General features: G+C 45.1%; 1 protein-coding gene across 5 annotated transcripts; it reads right to left on the bottom strand.

The window, feature by feature from the left end:
* Positions 1-54: 54 nt before the first annotated feature.
* On the bottom strand, positions 55-14,551 carry nacc1a (nucleus accumbens associated 1, BEN and BTB (POZ) domain containing a). Of its 5 annotated transcripts, none has more exons than XM_074696315.1 (8): positions 14,463-14,551; positions 5,342-5,495; positions 4,992-5,258; positions 3,960-4,599; positions 3,675-3,845; positions 2,990-3,095; positions 2,763-2,860; positions 55-1,215 (listed from the first exon to the last, which is right to left on the bottom strand). In XM_074696315.1, the coding sequence occupies exons 2-8, from the start codon at positions 5,465-5,467 to the stop codon at positions 905-907; spliced, it is 1,719 nt and encodes a 572-aa protein (XP_074552416.1). In that variant the 5' UTR covers positions 5,468-5,495; positions 14,463-14,551; the 3' UTR covers positions 55-904. The 5 variants fall into 5 exon arrangements, with proteins under 5 accessions (XP_074552416.1, XP_074552414.1, XP_074552417.1 ...); XM_074696313.1 differs by lacking the exon at positions 14,463-14,551 and adding an exon at positions 11,830-12,186; XM_074696316.1 differs by lacking the exon at positions 14,463-14,551 and adding an exon at positions 11,204-11,503 and having other exon boundaries at positions 3,675-3,842.
* Positions 14,552-17,414: the final 2,863 nt, after the last annotated feature.

Below are 17,414 nucleotides of genomic sequence, written 5' to 3' on the forward strand. Positions count from 1 at the left end.
ATGAGACTGCTTTCATACTCTGATTTTTCCTGCAAAAATAGCACTTTTCCTCTCTCCAAAGACCTCTGTCAGCAAAACATGAAGGTTGAGGTTTGAAACAATCCGTCTGACTCTCTGAGCCCACGCCGTGCTCGTGGCGTGGACGTTTGTATAAATATAGTTTATCCTCTAAAAATATGACCCTCTCTGATTTCCTCTCGCTCGCTTTCCCTCGCTCTGCGTCTCCTCTGAGCCGCAGACACAGGAGAGTTTAGTAAAAAGCAAAGTGAGCTATATTTCTGTAAGACTGCACAGTGAACCACTCGGGGGCGCTCTGCTCTCAGGTGCAGGGAGGAGGAAACTTGCAGGTTGATGAGCTGAGGGTGCGTGGAGCGAGAGCAGGAAGCGTTCTTTACGTTTTCAGTCCGCCTCTGAACCAGGTCCCTCTCCGAGGCCGGAGCACGCCGTCAGGTTTGCATAGAGAGAAATGCCTCTGACTCTACATTCAGCACGCTGTGCTCGCCCCGCCCCCTCATCCGTCCAGCCAACCACCTTCCTCCGTCTGAGCGTGCAGCGCCCCCACCTGCGTGTCGGGGAATGTGTTAAATATGCAACAGTGGATGAGTGATACACTTTAAAAAGAGACAAAGGGGCGGGGGGCGGGCGGAGGGTGGGTGGAGGGCGGGTGGAGGGCGGGCGGAGGCTGGGCCGAGGGCGGCTGAGTCTGTCCCTCTGCTCAGCCCGCTCCACGTACAGTCAGAAAGCAAAGGTTAGAGTTCACGTCCTGGTGGCGTCGGGGTCAGACGGCTGTCCGCCCCCGCCTGTGTAGCAGACAGTCACATGTGAGATCAGCGTGGCCGGAGAGTGAGGCGGCGAGCGGAGCGGGGGGCACGGCCGTGTGTCGCCACCCCCCTCGACACAGCGCTCAAAACAAAGCTCCGCCTTCCCCGCCCACACCTGGTAGTGATTCACCTGAAGACCCGCCGGACTCCATGCCCACACCGCCAGCAGCCTCCAGAGAGGCGGGGTCGAAGGCGGGGTCCGTCCCCAGGGTGTCGTCCTCCATCTTGACCCCGTCGGGGAGGAAGGCGGAGTAGGCGTCGCTCTCGGCCATCAGCAGCTTCAGCTTGGGGATCCAGCTCTTACGGACCACGCGGCGGGCGTTGGTGCACATGTCGGCTGCGATGGCGTTCATCTCGCTCTCCTTGAAGCTGGTGGCAAAGTTCTGGCAGTAAACTGAGGAGAGAGGGAGGGACACGGCGTCAGGAGGAGGGACTTAAAGAAGCTAAGGGCTGGAGACGGACTGATGGAGGAGGCTCTGGGAAAGTCCGGCCTCGTGGTCTCAGTGCGGCTTCAACCCTTTAGCTTCAGGCTCAACCAGACTCATCCAGACACGTCAGACCTGCCTCCAAACATTTCCTTTAACTGAAGCTGGAAATCAAACCAGACTTTACTGACGTCACAGACCCTGCTGAGTCCTTCGTCTCCTGCTGTGGATTAAAAACTGAAACTGAGCCTGCGTCAACATTTCTGTGAATTTCTGTTTCTAAGAAGAAACTCTGCAGAGGCTGAGACAAAGGGAAGCTTCAAATCCACTGTCTGGAGTCTAAAGTTTTCTTTTCAGGAGTTTCTGAGCTCTATGGAGAAGAAAGAGTGCCAAATTACAAAAATTAAATTATAAAAGAATAAATAAATAAATGAATTACTAAATAAATTATATAAGAATCTATAAAAGAATAAATAAAAAAATATAAGAATCTATAAATGAATAAATATATTAATTAAAAAAAAATAAAGAATCTATAAATGAATAAATGAATCAATAAAAACAATAAAAGATTCTAAAGATGAATAAATAAATTTAAAAAAGTAATATTAGAATCTATAAATGAATAAATAAATTAATAAAAAAAATAAAGAATCTATAAATGAATAAATAAATTAATAAAATTATTTATAAGAATCTATAAATAAATTAATAAATTAATAAAAAAATATATAAGAATCTGTAAATGAATAAATAAATGAATTAAGTACGATAAGAATCTGAAAAAAAATTAATTAATTAATAAAAAATATATAAGAATCTATGAATGAACAAATAATGAATATAAATATATAAATGAATAAGAAAATGAAAGAAAAATGAAGTAATAAATAAATTATATAAGAATCTATAAAAGAAAAAAAAATAAATTTTTTAAGACTTCTGCGCTTTTTTTTCTGCGCATATTTCCTTCGCTTTTAAAGTGACATTATAATGTTATTAAAATACTTTTATTAGCCCTTTATTTTAAGGCTTTATTCTTTGATTCATATCACTTTATATAGCTACTTTCTTTCTTTCTTCCTTTATTCATTTACTTATTTATTATCACTTTTTCTATTTATTTTTTTGATTTTTCTTCATATTTCTGTTTTATGAGCCTTTTCTTTTCTGGATTCTTATATAATTTATTTATTAATTTATTTTTTATTTCTTTTTCATAGAATCTTAAATATGTTTTATTTATTTATTCTTTTATAGATTTTTTATATTATTTATTTATTTATTTATTCTTTTATAGATTTATTTTTGTAATTTGGCACTCTCACTACTCCATAGAGCTCATCACCTCATGAACACAGTCAGACCCTACACTCAGGTTGATGGCGCCCTCAGGTGGCCACTGCGTGTCATTACAGAATGTAAAGTATTAAGCTGCAGCAGGGGCACATGGAGCCATCTTCCATCAGCGCTTTTTACTTTTAGTCAACAATAAAATCAAACCCTGGATGCTCACATTTGACGGCGTGAAGAACTCGGTTGTCCAGGGGCTTGCGGCTGGGGTCGTTGGTGGACGAGCGGATGCCCGTGCCGCAGCTGTTGGCCAGCGTGTTCCTGAGACGGTGAAATGAGGAGTTAAACAGAGCAGAGGGAAACAAAAATAGCTCCTGAAGCTTTAATGCTGGTTTCTATATTAATACTGAGGCGTCAGAAATAGATCCAGACTCAGACGCAGGAACAGACCTGTCGAAGAAGGCGGCCAGCAGCCTCCTCAGCAGCACCTTGTGTCTGGTCCCGGCGCTCACGTGACAGTTCATGAGCTGGGCTCTGGAGATGTACACAGACGTCCCTGCAGAGACAGAGGACACCAGGAGCTCGTCAGTGATTCATCGCCTCCCTCTGTTTGACCTGCTCAGATTCCCTTCATGTGGGTCAGAGAGTCAGGCTGTGATTTACTGGAGCTCCGTGTTTGTTTATGTGGAGACGCGTCTGACTCACAGCAAACACACAGCTCCAGGTGCAGCCGGCGTCAGCCTCCACCTTTCACACCTTCAGACACGTTTCTGCCTTTTCTTCCTACTTCAGAAACTTCTACCACTTTTTATTTCCCACTTTTTCTCTTTTTATCATCAGCACCATCTCTCATTCACCCGTCACTGCGTCACATGCTCACTTCACGGAGAGGTATGTAGCTCAGCCTGCGCCGTGAAGCAGAGCATGTCACAGGACTTCCTTTACATAAACACCATGAGTCACATGCAGCAGAGCAGCGTAATCTGCGTGTCAGCGCCGGTCGTCTGAGGACGCTGTGTCCATGTCATCGGCTCCTCTCAGGTTGTGTTTTTCTCCTAATCTGATGTTATCTCCTCTGCTAACAAACCACACCCCCTCAGTGCGGTTTAACCTCTGACCCAGAACCCGAGTTTACCTGAGACCAGCTCCAGTTTCTCTGCAGGGTCTCCCTCCTCGTACAGTTTGGGGTGACAGCGGTTTCCGATCTGTGCGATGAGCTCTGCAGGGAGACACGTCAGGTCTCTGCCTCGCATCCGACCCCGGGTCTCCGTGTGGTCAGGAAGGGCTTCGACGCGCTCGCCAGCTGCTGCGGGGACAGAGCACAGGTTAACATACAGCACGCCATGGCGCCCGCTGCAGCGCAGGGTCAGAGGTTAACTGAAGGGTTGGGTTAAAGGAGGCGTCTGCGTCACGCCGTTACCTGCGGCGCCCATGTTGAGCATGCTGTACATGGTGTACATGTTGCAGATCTGCCTGTACTGCTCCTCGGCGCAGTCCTCCGCCCCCTCCTCCTCCTCCTCGTCGTCATGGTAACTGATGGGCGAGTCACTGGCGTAGGTGCTCAGGGTGCCGGGGCTGGCGCCCTCCGACATGCCGAGACCAGCTGCAGAGCTCCCGTTGGTGCCTGCACTCCCGCTGATCCCGCCACCGGCCACCATCCCTGCCAGGCCGGTGGCGGTGGCGCCCATGCCCATGGCCAGTCCCAGGGCTCCAGGGCTCTGGATGGCGCTGCCACGCACCGCCTCCTGGGAATAACGTGCTGCCTTCCTGGCCCCGCCCCCTCCTCCGCCTGCTCCTGAGCCCGCTCCGCCCCCCTCCCTGCTGCTGCTGCCCTCCCACAGCCGCTTGGCCACAGGCGTGCAGACCACGGAGTAAGGCGTGGCCGCCTCCGGCTGGTTGGCCGGCTGCTCTGTCTTCACGCGGGACACCAGAGACAGCGGCGTCACGCAGGACGCAGGGCGTGCTGCACCGTTACCGGTCTGTGTCACGGGACTCTGGGGCTCAGAGGGCGGGGCCTCCTCGGCGTGGAGGCCCTGAGAGTCACAGCTGGGGGAGGAGACCTGGAGGAGACAGAAACAAACTGATGAGTGTTTGCCAAGCTTTCCATCGAGAACCAAACAGCTACACACGTCAACGACCACGGGCAACAGTTTTCAGAAACGCTTTCCTGATGATTAACGTGGCGTTAATTCTCCAGGGTGAAAGGTTCCTCAAGCCCAAAGCTGTCTGCATTTCAACAGACGCCTAAAGACTCATGAAGGTTTGGCAAGAGCTGCAAATACCACGAGTGTCTCTGCGTTTTCAGCTCTTTCCCAAAGTCCAGCACAGGCCCCCCCCTCACACAGAGCCTGATCCTCCTGTGATCTGCTGCTAACACCGGGCGTTAAAGGTAAATCAGCAGCATGCTCGTTACTTCAGTGCAGCGCTCATGCCTCTCTCTGACGAGCCTTACTTTGAGGAAGAACTCGGTCCCTTTCTCCATGATCTGCTGGATCTGCAGGAAGCCGGCGGTGTACATGAGCAGGAACTGGTCGCCCACCGTCATGCTGAGACGACCCGTGTAGCAGAAGGACAGGATCTGCTGGAAGCTCTGGGGCTGCACGGCCGATGGGAGCTCCACCACGGTCGGGCTGCTCTCACTGCTGCCTCCACCTCCGCCGCTGCTGCTGAAAAGGTCCCGGAAATAAGAGCTGCTGGCAGCCAGCACAGCGCGATGGGCCTGGGACCAAAGGTGGAGGAGGAAGGTGTTAGAGGGAGCTGGTGTGTGTGAGATGATCAACCTATCAGACGTGTCCTCCTTACCTTGAAGGTGTGGCCTTTGACCACCACGGAGACGTCACAGTAGAGTCCCTGCAGCCGCTGCTCGTTCAGACACTCTAAAACGTTGTTTCCGAAGTTTGGGATCGCCATCTGGAGGGTCTGGGCCATGGTGCGCCGACGCACACCACCTACGGGTCTGCATGGGAGAGCAGAGACAGAGGAGAGTTAAAGTTTCACCTGAAACCATCCCTCCTTAGACTCACCCTGAGACCCTGGGCGGTAAAAACTGAAGCTTTATCTCAGAGTCAGTTTCAATAACTCACGGAGGGGAAGTGAGTCTGAAGCTGAGCAGATTTTCCTCTGAGTGAATTCATATGAAGCTGTCAAACACAGGAGTTGGTCTTTTTTTGAGCGCCCGCCTCTTTTCCTCATCCAAACTCCAACAAAGCTAGGTTCAGTTTTTCAATATGGCTACTGGCGACTATGGGCTTCAAAACTCCCCATCAGAATCAGATGGGTGATGTCATAGAGACTACGTCCATATAGGGGTGCAGCGGTTAACTCGTTATTCTATTAACCAGGGTTTTAAACGTCACGGTTAAATAACCGCAGACGTTCGGCAACAACGGCTATTTCCGCTCACAACAGTCCGTCAGTTTAAATTCCCGTGCGCCGCAAAATGCAGCCGAACCGTCCTTTTGTCTCTCTCTCTCTCTCTCGTGCTTTATTTCCACACGGCCTGTTTAGCGGGCACACACAGACGAGAGACAAGAAGACGAGGAGACACAGAGAGAAATAGTGAAACAGTGTTTGTAAAACAAATCCCCGGAGAAACAAGCTAAGCTAACCATGGTGGCTACGTTAGCAAAGAGCTAACGGCAGACGTCGCCGAGCAGGCAGATACACCTGAAACTCAACCCAACAAAAACCACCTCTTTCCACCAAAAAAAACGCTTGAGGTCGGCAGAGTGGGAGCATTTTAGCATTAGCTTATATTTCATCCCAGAGAGATAAACTTTTTTCACTTATTTGTTTCAAAAGCAGCAGCTGTTAAACAATGTGGGAAAAAAACAATTAAACATATCTTCAAAGAATGCCAATCTGATTTTTTTTATGTCTATAATAAAACCGTTAAACCGTGTTTTTTTCTCAGACTGTAACCTTAGACCAAAGTCTGAAACCGTTGTACTCCTACGCCCGTATATCATACAGTGTGTCTTTGCCATGTTTTGAGACGCCATCAGTGTCTGACAGTCAAACATTTTACGACACATGAAGCTGATGTTTTTGTTCACGCCGCTGTCTCAGAGAGGAGTAGTCTTCTGGCTCATCCAGCCCAAACAGGCCAGAAATGTCTCAGTCCCTCTGAGAGCTGCTGGCAGGCTCACAGGACGCTGATATCTGAACCAAAGTTTTGTTGGAGCTTCCACGGATAAGCTACGTTGCATTAATCCTATACGTCACTCCAGCCTCCCAGAAGTTGTTGTTGCCAAGAGCAGGCTCAGTAAAAGGCTTTTTATTTTCTGTCTTCTATGAGCTATAAACCCTGCTGTCCTTGGATAACTGGGTCACACTCTGTTATTCTATGTGCAAATGTGTGTGTGTGTGTGTGTGTGTGTGTGTGTGTGTGAGTGTGTGTGGCCTGAACAAACACTGCATAACATGTTTGAATGGACTTCTCTAAATAGCCAGAGGCAAACGAACCCCCTTACCCAAGATTCCCACATCACATCAGCGTTAGACCAAAGTGGATCTCTGCTCCTGGAGCTCTGAGCGCGGCCGTAAAACACGGCAGCTGGACTCTGTCAGACAGCTCTGTCCTCGGACTGGGCACCAGTTTTTCCTTGAGTGTTTCAGATTCAGTCTGCACCTTGTTTACCACGTTCAGCAGCAGGACTTTGCAGCTGTATGCATTAGATGACCTCTGTGCACACAGTGATATAACCTCCACTGTATCAGTGAGCCATAAAACTGATCCAATGATCGGCTCATATAACATTTTCAACCACCACACATCCAAACACACAGAGCTGTCCTGTGTGTGATGAAAACACACGTCAGCACGGCTCCACAGAGCTGCTTTCACCACGCCACCTCCTGACTGCCAGTAGTTCAAATCTGTCCTCTGTGGAGGACATTTCTAAACCTGAATATCTCCCACTTCCTTCACACTACTGAGTAAACTCCTCATGCCATCTACAGAGGACATTTGGGGCTTTTCAATGATACCAAATGTTAAAGGGTGGGGCTTTGGTTCCTTTCTCTTTTTCATTAAGGAAAACTGCGTCCATCAGTGGAAGAGCATTTTATGGGAAGAGGAAAAGTATAAAACTTTTTAATGAGCAAATTTTAGCTTGAAATGTTGGTGGCATATTTTATACGGGACTCTTAACAACACATTTAAACATTGTCTGAATCATTTTTACTGTATTTTAGCTTTGTAATTAAGTGTTTAAAAACTGTCCTCTGTAGTGGATATTAGTAGGCATTTACTTCATTTCGTTCAGTTTTTTTTTTAAATGGCAAGAAAGAGGCTCATTCTCAGAAGCAGAGAGAGTTTTACTGCAGTTGTTGATGGAAACTCAGATATCGAGTTGTCTGATGAAGAAGATGAAGATGCAGAGGCAGAGGAAGATGATTCAGAGAGCTCTGAGGATGAAACTCAGGCAGATGTCAGACGACAGAACGGTCCACATCTAAGTCCAGTTGGTGTCAACTGTGGAGCAAGAATCCAAAGTACACCTTCAGCTTGTGTCGGAGAAAAGGTCCAAGAAAGACAGAAGGTTTGTCCAGGTGTCAAGGCCCCTTACGAGACATAAACACAGGCCTGTCATGATAATCAATAAATCAATGAACCGAACGATAAATAAAAACGTCCTGGGTAAGTTTTCCAGCCTGGATAAACTGACACGTGCTGCATGTTTGTTTTCCTCCTCTCTTTGGACCAAAGAGGCTGAATGAGAAGATGGCTCACTTCGTCTATCTTTCCTAACATCGGGGTGCATAGGTTCTATAGCAGATTTAGAGGATTTATAGCGGAGTGAGCATCTGTCAAAAATACGATCTTTGGGGTGAAGACGGGGCTGCTCGCGCGTACACACGGAGAGAGCTGAAGCAGCGTCCTGAGGGGTGAGGAGGAAACACACGCTAATATGAGTGATGGCACCAAAGATACGGTTCTTAAGCCGCCTGCCACAGTCCCAGTGTGGGAATATTTAGTTTTTATCAGAATGAACAAAGTGTGAGCTCATGAACACCAACCAGCTGATATGTGGCATCTGTTTGAAAATAGTGGCGACGAAGAAGAAGAAGAAGGGGAGGTGCAGCGGAGCCTTGTTCTTTGACAATCCGCTCTTACTGAGGCTTTTGGTCGGCAAAGGAAATAGAAATAAAAGCTCCACATGGTGGCGCTCACAGACAGATACATTACCAAAGAAATGCAGCCCTTCAATACGGTTAAAGCCAGAAATGTTAAAAATGTTTGACAGACAGTACGGATTGACTGGGAAAAAGGACATGTTACACACAATTCAGGAACTGTATAAACTCCCTTTATTTAGGCTAGAGTTTTTATTGTTGGTTTTTTTGGAGTTTTGTTTTTCTTTAGAGACAGGGTCTATGTTTTATTGTTTTTGATTATTATTAATTATTTTCATTGACATGTATTTTTCCTAAAAGAGAGTCCATTTCATATATTATTTTATTTTGTATTTTTTCTCTTTGTTTGTTAAATTTATATTTTTGTTTAATTTATTTTATTTCAAAGATCCTGACCTTTTAATTACAGTTAAATACTCTTAAGAAATTAAAGTTTCTTGCTTTTGATATGGTGTACTCACTTTATTATCCAGTTTATCATAATTACATCAATGAAAAAATGGAAAAAAAATCAAAATAATATTGACAATAATATCATTTATCGGCAAAAATATTTTGGAAAATTATCGTCTAGCAAAATTTGTTATCTTGACAGGCCTACATAAACTATGAGTAAGATGTTGCAGATCCTGCTGTAAGGGCAAAATATATTTAATGTTCACAAAGTGAAGGTTTTTCTTTGTGTTTTTTGAAGTTTTAAACCAAATAAGCACAAAAAAGCAAAACAAAAAGTAAAATGGACAGTTAAACTCGTTCTTTTATCCACTTTTTGCTGTTTTCTTTGGCACTAAATGATTTCCATCAAGGTTCAGTTTCACATGTTCAGCGTTCCTCTGTAGTAGAAACATGATATCTGAAAAATAAAAACTTTTTTTTTTCCAAATAAATGTATTTAGTATTCTAATGACCTCACAAAGATTGGGGAATCTTAAAAACTTTATATTTTTCCTGGTAGTCAGGAGGGTGAATCACCTCAGAGTGTTGCATGGATCCATGCAAGAGCAAAGACGCGCTCTACACAACGCCAACTTGTGACCAGGGAGAGTGAACTGGCTGCAGCCCACCCTGCGAGGCACACAACCAACTTTGGTGTGCCTGAGCGATGAGGGCTGGAGTGAGCCGCCCCATCATATCCAGAGCCGTTCGTTTGGGCCCTCGCCAAGCTCCAGGGTAAAGAGAAATGCTCTCTTTGTCTCTGTCTCACTCAAGCTCCCTCTCCCTCATACTAAAACACAGATGCGCACACACAAACTCAAACAAACCCACAAAGGCACACTGAGTCACACACAGGCATTAGACAATACTGCTTGTTTACAGTTTGGCCAGCCGCAGTAAGCACACATGCGTGCACATAAAGACACACAGGGCTGAGAGCAGGGTGTGTTTGCACAGTTTGTCCTGACAGAGAGAGAATGTGACTGTGTGTGTGAGTGTGTGTGTGTGTGTGAGTGTGTGTGAGTGTTTGCATGTGTCTATGCACCAAGGAGAGGCTCTGAGGCCTGCAGAGATGAGAAGGATCATCTCAGGTCTTTATCCCATTAAACATACAGAGCTCAGCGATGTGAACGAGTGACAGCGAGCAGCTCATCCTGTGGCTCAGATCTTTAACCATCCTGAGGGGAAGTGGGTCAAACATACCCACAGCATGCTTCACAGCACAGACCTCTGACACCGAGCCTGATACCCACAGCATGCTTCACAGCACAGACCTCTGACACTGAGCCTGATGTGGGGCTCACATTATGATGAGACAACCTTTAACTCCTGTGAAAATGTCTCCTGTCCTCTCTGGGTCCACTCGCTCAGACACAGCAGCAGCTCCACTCTGCTGAGGCTGATTACTGTGGAGTCATCGGGGCAGCTGGCGCTCTGTGCAAACCCTCCATGGGCATTTCCTGGTTCTGCCTGCTCGGCTGAGCTGCTGCTGTCAATACAGACACTGAGAGGCCTGATTCTTCATTTTTCTTATGTAAGAGGAGGAATGTGAGAGACCCTGATGACTCTGGATCACTGAGACCCCGGTCTGAGAGTCCCTGCTGGAGTCTGCCTCAGGACAGCCAGGCTGAAAGTGGAAAGGATGCAGGGACATGGAGAACACACAGGAGCTCCAAACACGCTGTGCCAGGCGAGAGCTCCCCCGTCTGCTGGCACCGGAGCCGGGACGCGGCGGGAGGGGGCGACACAGGATGGCAGCGAGCCCCGGTGATACCCGGGTGAGGGCGACGGCGCGTCCCCGTTTCCGTGCCACCGATTGGCGTTAAAGTAACGTAATGTCGGTCACACAGAGTGGACGGAGCAGGCACAACTTCCTCCTCGCTCCCCTGAGGCTGTCAGAGCGCAGAGCTTTGACGTCCTGTCTCCATCCGCAGCAGGCCTACAGAGGTGGCTAATGGCTAAGCTAACAGCGCTGTTAAATATTTTTGGGTTGGCCCCGGCGCACCATCCACCTCATGCACACTCAGCCCAGCTGCACAATGTCACGCATTTCCGCGATAATCCACACTCACACCAGAAAGAGACACTTACTGCCTGAGCGGAGGTAGCTGCGCTGCGACGCCGGCTGTCAGCCCAAATGTTGCTTATTTAAATATTTTGGTGATGGGGGAAATCGCTCCCCCTGCCATTCTCCATTCTACCGACATCAACAGGTCATCCCAGGACACGCAGCAGCTGAGGGCGAGCCAGACGGAACCAGTGCGGCACGGAGCAGGGGGGTGGGAGCACAACAAGGCACAATTCTTTACAACCGGCGCGCAAGAGCTGCTGTGCCAAAAACCTGAGTGCCACCGCGTTTCCAAACATTTCACAGAGTATTTCACAGAGTATTTCACAGAGTATTTCACAGAGCACACGCTTCATGTTCACTGCTCAGATTAAACAAACAGTGCACTTTGAGTCAGAGCTAAAGAAAAGCATGTCGGGCTCAGGAAGTCTGGGACACATCAACAGCAGACTTCCCCAAACATTCATGATCCGGTATCTCTCGGTTCAGCGTCATTAACACAACTTTAACGCTCCTCGGAGCTCAGAGGCAGCCAGGGGAATGGCACAGACCCGCTCTGCTCCTCCTCCTCCTCCTCCTCCTCCGACACCGGCGGATCCTCAGACGACCCCGGCAGGACGCCGCACGCAGCGGCAGACAAGACACTCACCCCTCGCTGGGAAGTCGGTGCAGACAGCGCGGGTTCAGAGGAGGCCAGGCAGCTCTCTTTCTCCCCGGTTCTCCTCGCTCCAGGCAGCCATTCAGTGTGTGCGGAGCGCCGATAGCAGAGACATCGAGGGCGGTACAGTATCCCAGGGGATTGCGGAACTCAGAGCCACTGATCGCTCAGACACGGAGGCGAGGAGGACACGCATGACGCGCTGCCCGTCCACTCTCATGTTGGTTCGGAGCGCTGGCTCGGTTCGGGGGGAGCGACCCAGAAACTGTGTGCGCTGTGGCACAGAAGTTAGTCTGCACAAGAACCGAGCCGGACTCTCCACACTCTCCCCTCTTCACACATGGCCGATAGATTTGAGGCTGGTGTGTGTGTGTGTGTGTGTGTGTGTGTGTGTGTGTGTGTGTGTGTGTGTGTGTGTGTGTGTGTGTGTGTGTGTGTGTGTGTGTGTGTGTAGTTTAACTTGAGTGAACTCAGCGCATATAAAGCAGGGCCGAGGCCGCGCCCTCTCTGGCAGTAAAGGGACACCTGATGATGGTCTCCTTACCTGCCCTCTCACCTGTGTCCTGAACTCCTGCAGTCTGATTAATGAAGGCCTCACCTCACACTGTCCAAGCCTTATGAAGCCTGTTCCCTCACGCTCACTCATTCACCACCTTTGGTTCATCCCTGACTCCTCTGGTCACTTCAGGGCCACAGGCTGCAGACCAACACCCGGGGCAGCAGAGTGGACCAGGGAAAACCTTAGTCCAGTATCTGAGCTCAGTGCTATAACAGAGAACTGATCATATTTAAGGTGGATTTCGAGGTCAAAGTACTGTCAACGTAATGTCATAACCTGATTTTTTATTGTGATTCTGCAGAGGAAAATAAATGTGTGAGAGTGTGATGGACAGTTGATAAATTCCCTGAATCTTGGATTGTGCTGAACCATTTATTTATTAACTTTTCATCATTTTGTTGCCTTACAGATTGGATTAAAATGTTTCATGTGACATATTTTATAGATGGGTGTGTGTTCTTTGTGTGAGTAACTACGGTATTTACTGTAAGATACAAATATTCTGTTTTTCTATATTTTATTTCCATGAACAACAACAAAAAAACACTAAAGTTACTGTGTTAAAGCACTGAGATATTACAACTTTGTTTTTTCCTCCACTTCTATTCACACCTTTGCACCGCCCACATAGAAAAGACAGCAGCTATCCCAGAAGCACACTGGCAAACAAATAAGATTACTCTGTAGTTGCATTATGTATTACAATGAGCTCATTGAAAATTAAATGCTGTAACTGCAGCCACGTGACCTGGTTGCTGCATGTTTTACAGGTCAACGTCCAGTCTCTGAATGAGATTTACAAGAAGTTTAAGTTGCCAAAGTAGACTCTTCTCATCTTTGCTAATACAGTATTATACAATCCATACATTAAAGGAACTCAGCCCAAAGTGCTTCACAGGATAAACAGACCAGAAATAAAAGATAAAGTTGATAACAACCTAAAAATCATGAAACACTCAAACAAGTAGAAGCCGTTAATAAAATCATTGTTTAGTGAAGATAAAATATGAGAAACAACATCTTACACAGTTTAACAAACTAACGACAGGGCTAAAGCTAATCAAGGAGCAGTGTCAAAGAAAAACCAATGACCAAACCATGAAATTATTTTCAAATCAAGAGATGGATTAGGAAGGCCTCTAGATTTTCCTTTTCATTTATTAAAGAACCATGAGTTTTCTTTATTAAATTTTTTTTTAAATTTATTTATTTTTTACTGTAATACTGAGGCCTTTCATGCCAGGAAAATAAATGTATAGATAAATAAATGACTGAATAAAAAAGATAAAAATAATAATCAGCCTTAAAAGGGAACAGGGAAACATGCCAAAAAAAGAGAAAAATATAGCAAGTCCCAAAATATTTTTGGGGGGGCAAACACAATTTTTTTTTTGAATTATTCTTTATACTCTGAAAGTATCCCATTATTTATTTATTTATTTATTTATTTATTTTTACCTTACTGAAAGGGAGCCATCAGTTGTTGCAAAAAAGACTTTTTTTTTTTATTTTATATTTTAAACAATAAAATAAAACATTTAACCCTAGCAGTAGCTGCTCCAATAAACACTAAGGCCTTTTATGCCAGGAAAATAAATGAATAGATAAATAAATTACTAAATAAAAAAATAATCAGCCTAAAAAGGGAACAGAGAAACATGCCAAAAAAGGAGAAAAATAAAGCAAGTCTCAAAATATTTTTTTGGGCAAACCCAATTTTTTTTTAAAAGTATTCTATTTACTCTGAAAGTATCCCATTATTTATTTATTTATTTATTTATTTATTTATTTATTTATGTATTACCCTACTGAAAGGGAGCCACCTGTTGTTGCAAAAAAAGACTTTATTTTTTTAAATCTTATATTTTTAAAAATAAAATAAAATTTTTAACCCTAGCAGCAGCAGTTCTTAGAAACACGGACTGAAACAGTAAATCACTCTTGATATGACTCCGCCCCTCCCTCTCGTACTCCGGTGTACGCAGGTGAATAATGTTCAACAGGACATGATGTCTAATCAGCCTGAGTACAGGTTCACACTGACAATTATCTGAGAACCACTAACCTTTACGGTGTCACACTAATAAATAAATGCATTAACTCAGTAAATCCCGCTGTTTGTCTCCAACATGGCGCCCGGCTCGCTGTTTGTCTCCAACATGGCGCCCGGCTCGCTGTTTGTCTCCAACATGGCGCCCGGCTCTCGGGTGTCCAGTCGGACCGTAATTAACGCTGCGCGCACGGAGAAGGCGGGAATTTCCAGCCGCTAGCTCCGTTTGTCTCCGTTAAACCTGTCATCGTCCTTAAGGGCCTCAGGAAAACCGGAACATTTCGTGATATGTGCGTCTGTAGGTACAGAGGAAAGCTGGAGAGTAAGTTTGGATATGAGTGGATGATAATATTTGATTTCTGATCACATAATGTTGTGTAAGATGCTAAAAATCAGGCTAACTCTTAGCTAACTCTCAGTGTTTAGCTAGCTATGAATCATTTAAACTCACTGCGGGTACTTGAACAAACAGGGTGTAACACTGATTAGGGGAGGTTGTTTTTGCCTTGGTTTATTTTACTCAGAATCACCTTTCAGAAGTAATGATGTATTATTTATTGGGGTCATGGTTACCACAGGGGCGGGGCATCGTCATTTCTCCCATCAGTAGTAATTTAAAGTAGATTTTAAACTGGTGCTAAGGGGAATAAACTGTGAAATCCTTCACTGAGTCGTTACTGACAGCTGATGATAAATCTTCAGAGTTATCAGAGTTAGATCAAGTCGTGGTTTATAAATCAAGACAGACTGTACTATGATCAAAGAACCCTCAGATACCAGTTACTACCAGGTTAAGTTCCTTGGTAAAAGACGACTATCACATCTGTTATAGAAGTAATGAATTAAACTCTACATAATGCCACAGTTTGGATCAGGTGAATGAGTTGTTAAAGTGACCTGGTGGACTGCAGACATTTAAAGCTGCTGGTTTGTTTTCTCCCACGGTGGGTGCTGGATGTGATGTTCAATGGGATGCTGACTGTATCTATCCTATTCAGTGTCACATCTTGTATATGCATGTTTTTATTTTTTTTTTTCGGGGGGCGGGTTATAAAATGACTCACCCTAATACTAAAGACATGCTGTGTTTCCTTCTGCACCATAAGGAGACAAACAAACAAACAAACAAACAAACAGTCTAAAGTTTCATAGTCAGCACTCCAGTAACTTTAATGTGAGATTCACATCATCCAAAAGTTAAAATGCAAAATAAAAACAGAGCGGCTTTTGGAGACAGCAGAGTGTAATTCCTCATTTGAAAAAGTTGATTTTTAAGAATAATCATTAGATGCATTGAATTAACTAAATCGTACTGATAGGTTAAGTTTTGATGACAAAATGCTAAATGTAATTTTCAGTAAAGACTCAGTGAAGGACATGGCGGTTATTTTTTGTTAGCATGGTAATTGAAACTTAGCCTTTGCATCATTGCAGGCAGGAAAACTGTCCCCAAACATGATGTCACTCCTACCTGTGTGCACTCTCTGAGACTGTAGGTTTGGCTCAGGTTGAGGCATCAAAATCAAGACCTACATATTAGTTAAAACAAAAGGAAAAGGTGCTGCACAGTGAAAATTTAAGACAAAAATAAAAGTGTAAACAATCACAAAGCACTTCCTGGTACTATACATGACATTAAGAGCTGCCCCAAAGGCCTCAGTGAGGGGTTCAGTGAGAGTGTTGTGTTTTACAGCAGGATGGTTTGCTCTCCTCTCTCTGTCTGCAGCTCAGGGCCTGATATCTCTCCAAAGCTCTGTGGGATGTGTAGCTTTACTCTGGGGACCTCTGGTTTATGACAGCCTCAGCTACTAGTGAAATGTACCGCACAAGAAAGTACTTTTTGATTGTTGATACTGATCATTCTGTTATTAGTGTTTTCATGTCTCACTCACCTTAATTTACTCTCTAACTCACTGATTGTGTTACTCACAGTTTAAAATGGTCCCTCTGAGGAGATGCAAACTAGCAAGGTGGAAACGTGGAGCAGAACCCAGACCCAGACCCAGACCCAGACCGCCCAAAGTAAGTGACAGAGATGTGTGTGAGAGTGTGTGTGTGTGTGTGTGTGTGAGAGTTGGGCTGCCCTGACTAAAGCATTTTCTGATTGTCCTCTTACCTTCATTTTATGCCATTACACCAACCAGGCATCATATGTTTGTATTTTTGTTTTGTAAATACGTGGCTGTGAAAGGAAGTAAACAGTTTACAGTCTGTTTTCTTTTATGTTGAATGAAACTGATGCTTTCTTCATTCACTGCAGCTAACACAATGTACACACTTTCTCCAGAGCAGACTTATCTGTGCTCCTTCACACTGCCGCAGTGCAAAAACAGAAAGATTAACTGTGTTTTATTCTACATGATGTTTTTTTTTAATCAAACTGACACGTCTGAGAGATTTAGTTTACCTGACGTAACACCCTGCCATTCCCACCAACACGTCTACCCAGAAGCCCAGGTCTAACAGAGCGCCAAATAACTGATGGAGCATCTTCTGGATGGAGGTAAGTTTTCTCCTGGTTTGACTGACAGTTTGAACTCGCTGCTCTCACACTCTTATAGCTGTAGTTTCATTTAGGGCTGCAACTAACGATTATTTTTAAAGTCGACTAATCTATGGATTATTTTTTGGATTCGTCGATTAATCACGAGTATTTTGTGTTTCAACCTTTAAAATGTGCAGACCTTTATAATTCAACCTGTGTGTTTCATTTTCACTGCATTTACCCAGAGTTAGGTTCTCTCCTCTGATTGGTCAGCCCTGTGTCATGTTTGTTTGTTTGTTTGTTTGTTTGTTTGTCTTTATTTCATTCATGATGACATAAAAAATATAAGTACTATACAAAATATAAATAAATCTGAAAGTGAATGAAGCAGGTAACAGGAAATGAAGTTGTTGTTCAGTGTTGGACAGACCTCTTATCAGTGACTTTGTTCTTGTTTTCTAATGTTTATTTGTTTATTGGGG

This window comes from Halichoeres trimaculatus, unplaced genomic scaffold (genome assembly GCF_033239565.1).
Source record: "Halichoeres trimaculatus isolate MK-OKI-2021-1 unplaced genomic scaffold, fHalTri1.1 fHalTri1_scaffold_20, whole genome shotgun sequence".
Lineage (NCBI taxonomy): Eukaryota > Metazoa > Chordata > Actinopteri > Labriformes > Labridae > Halichoeres > Halichoeres trimaculatus.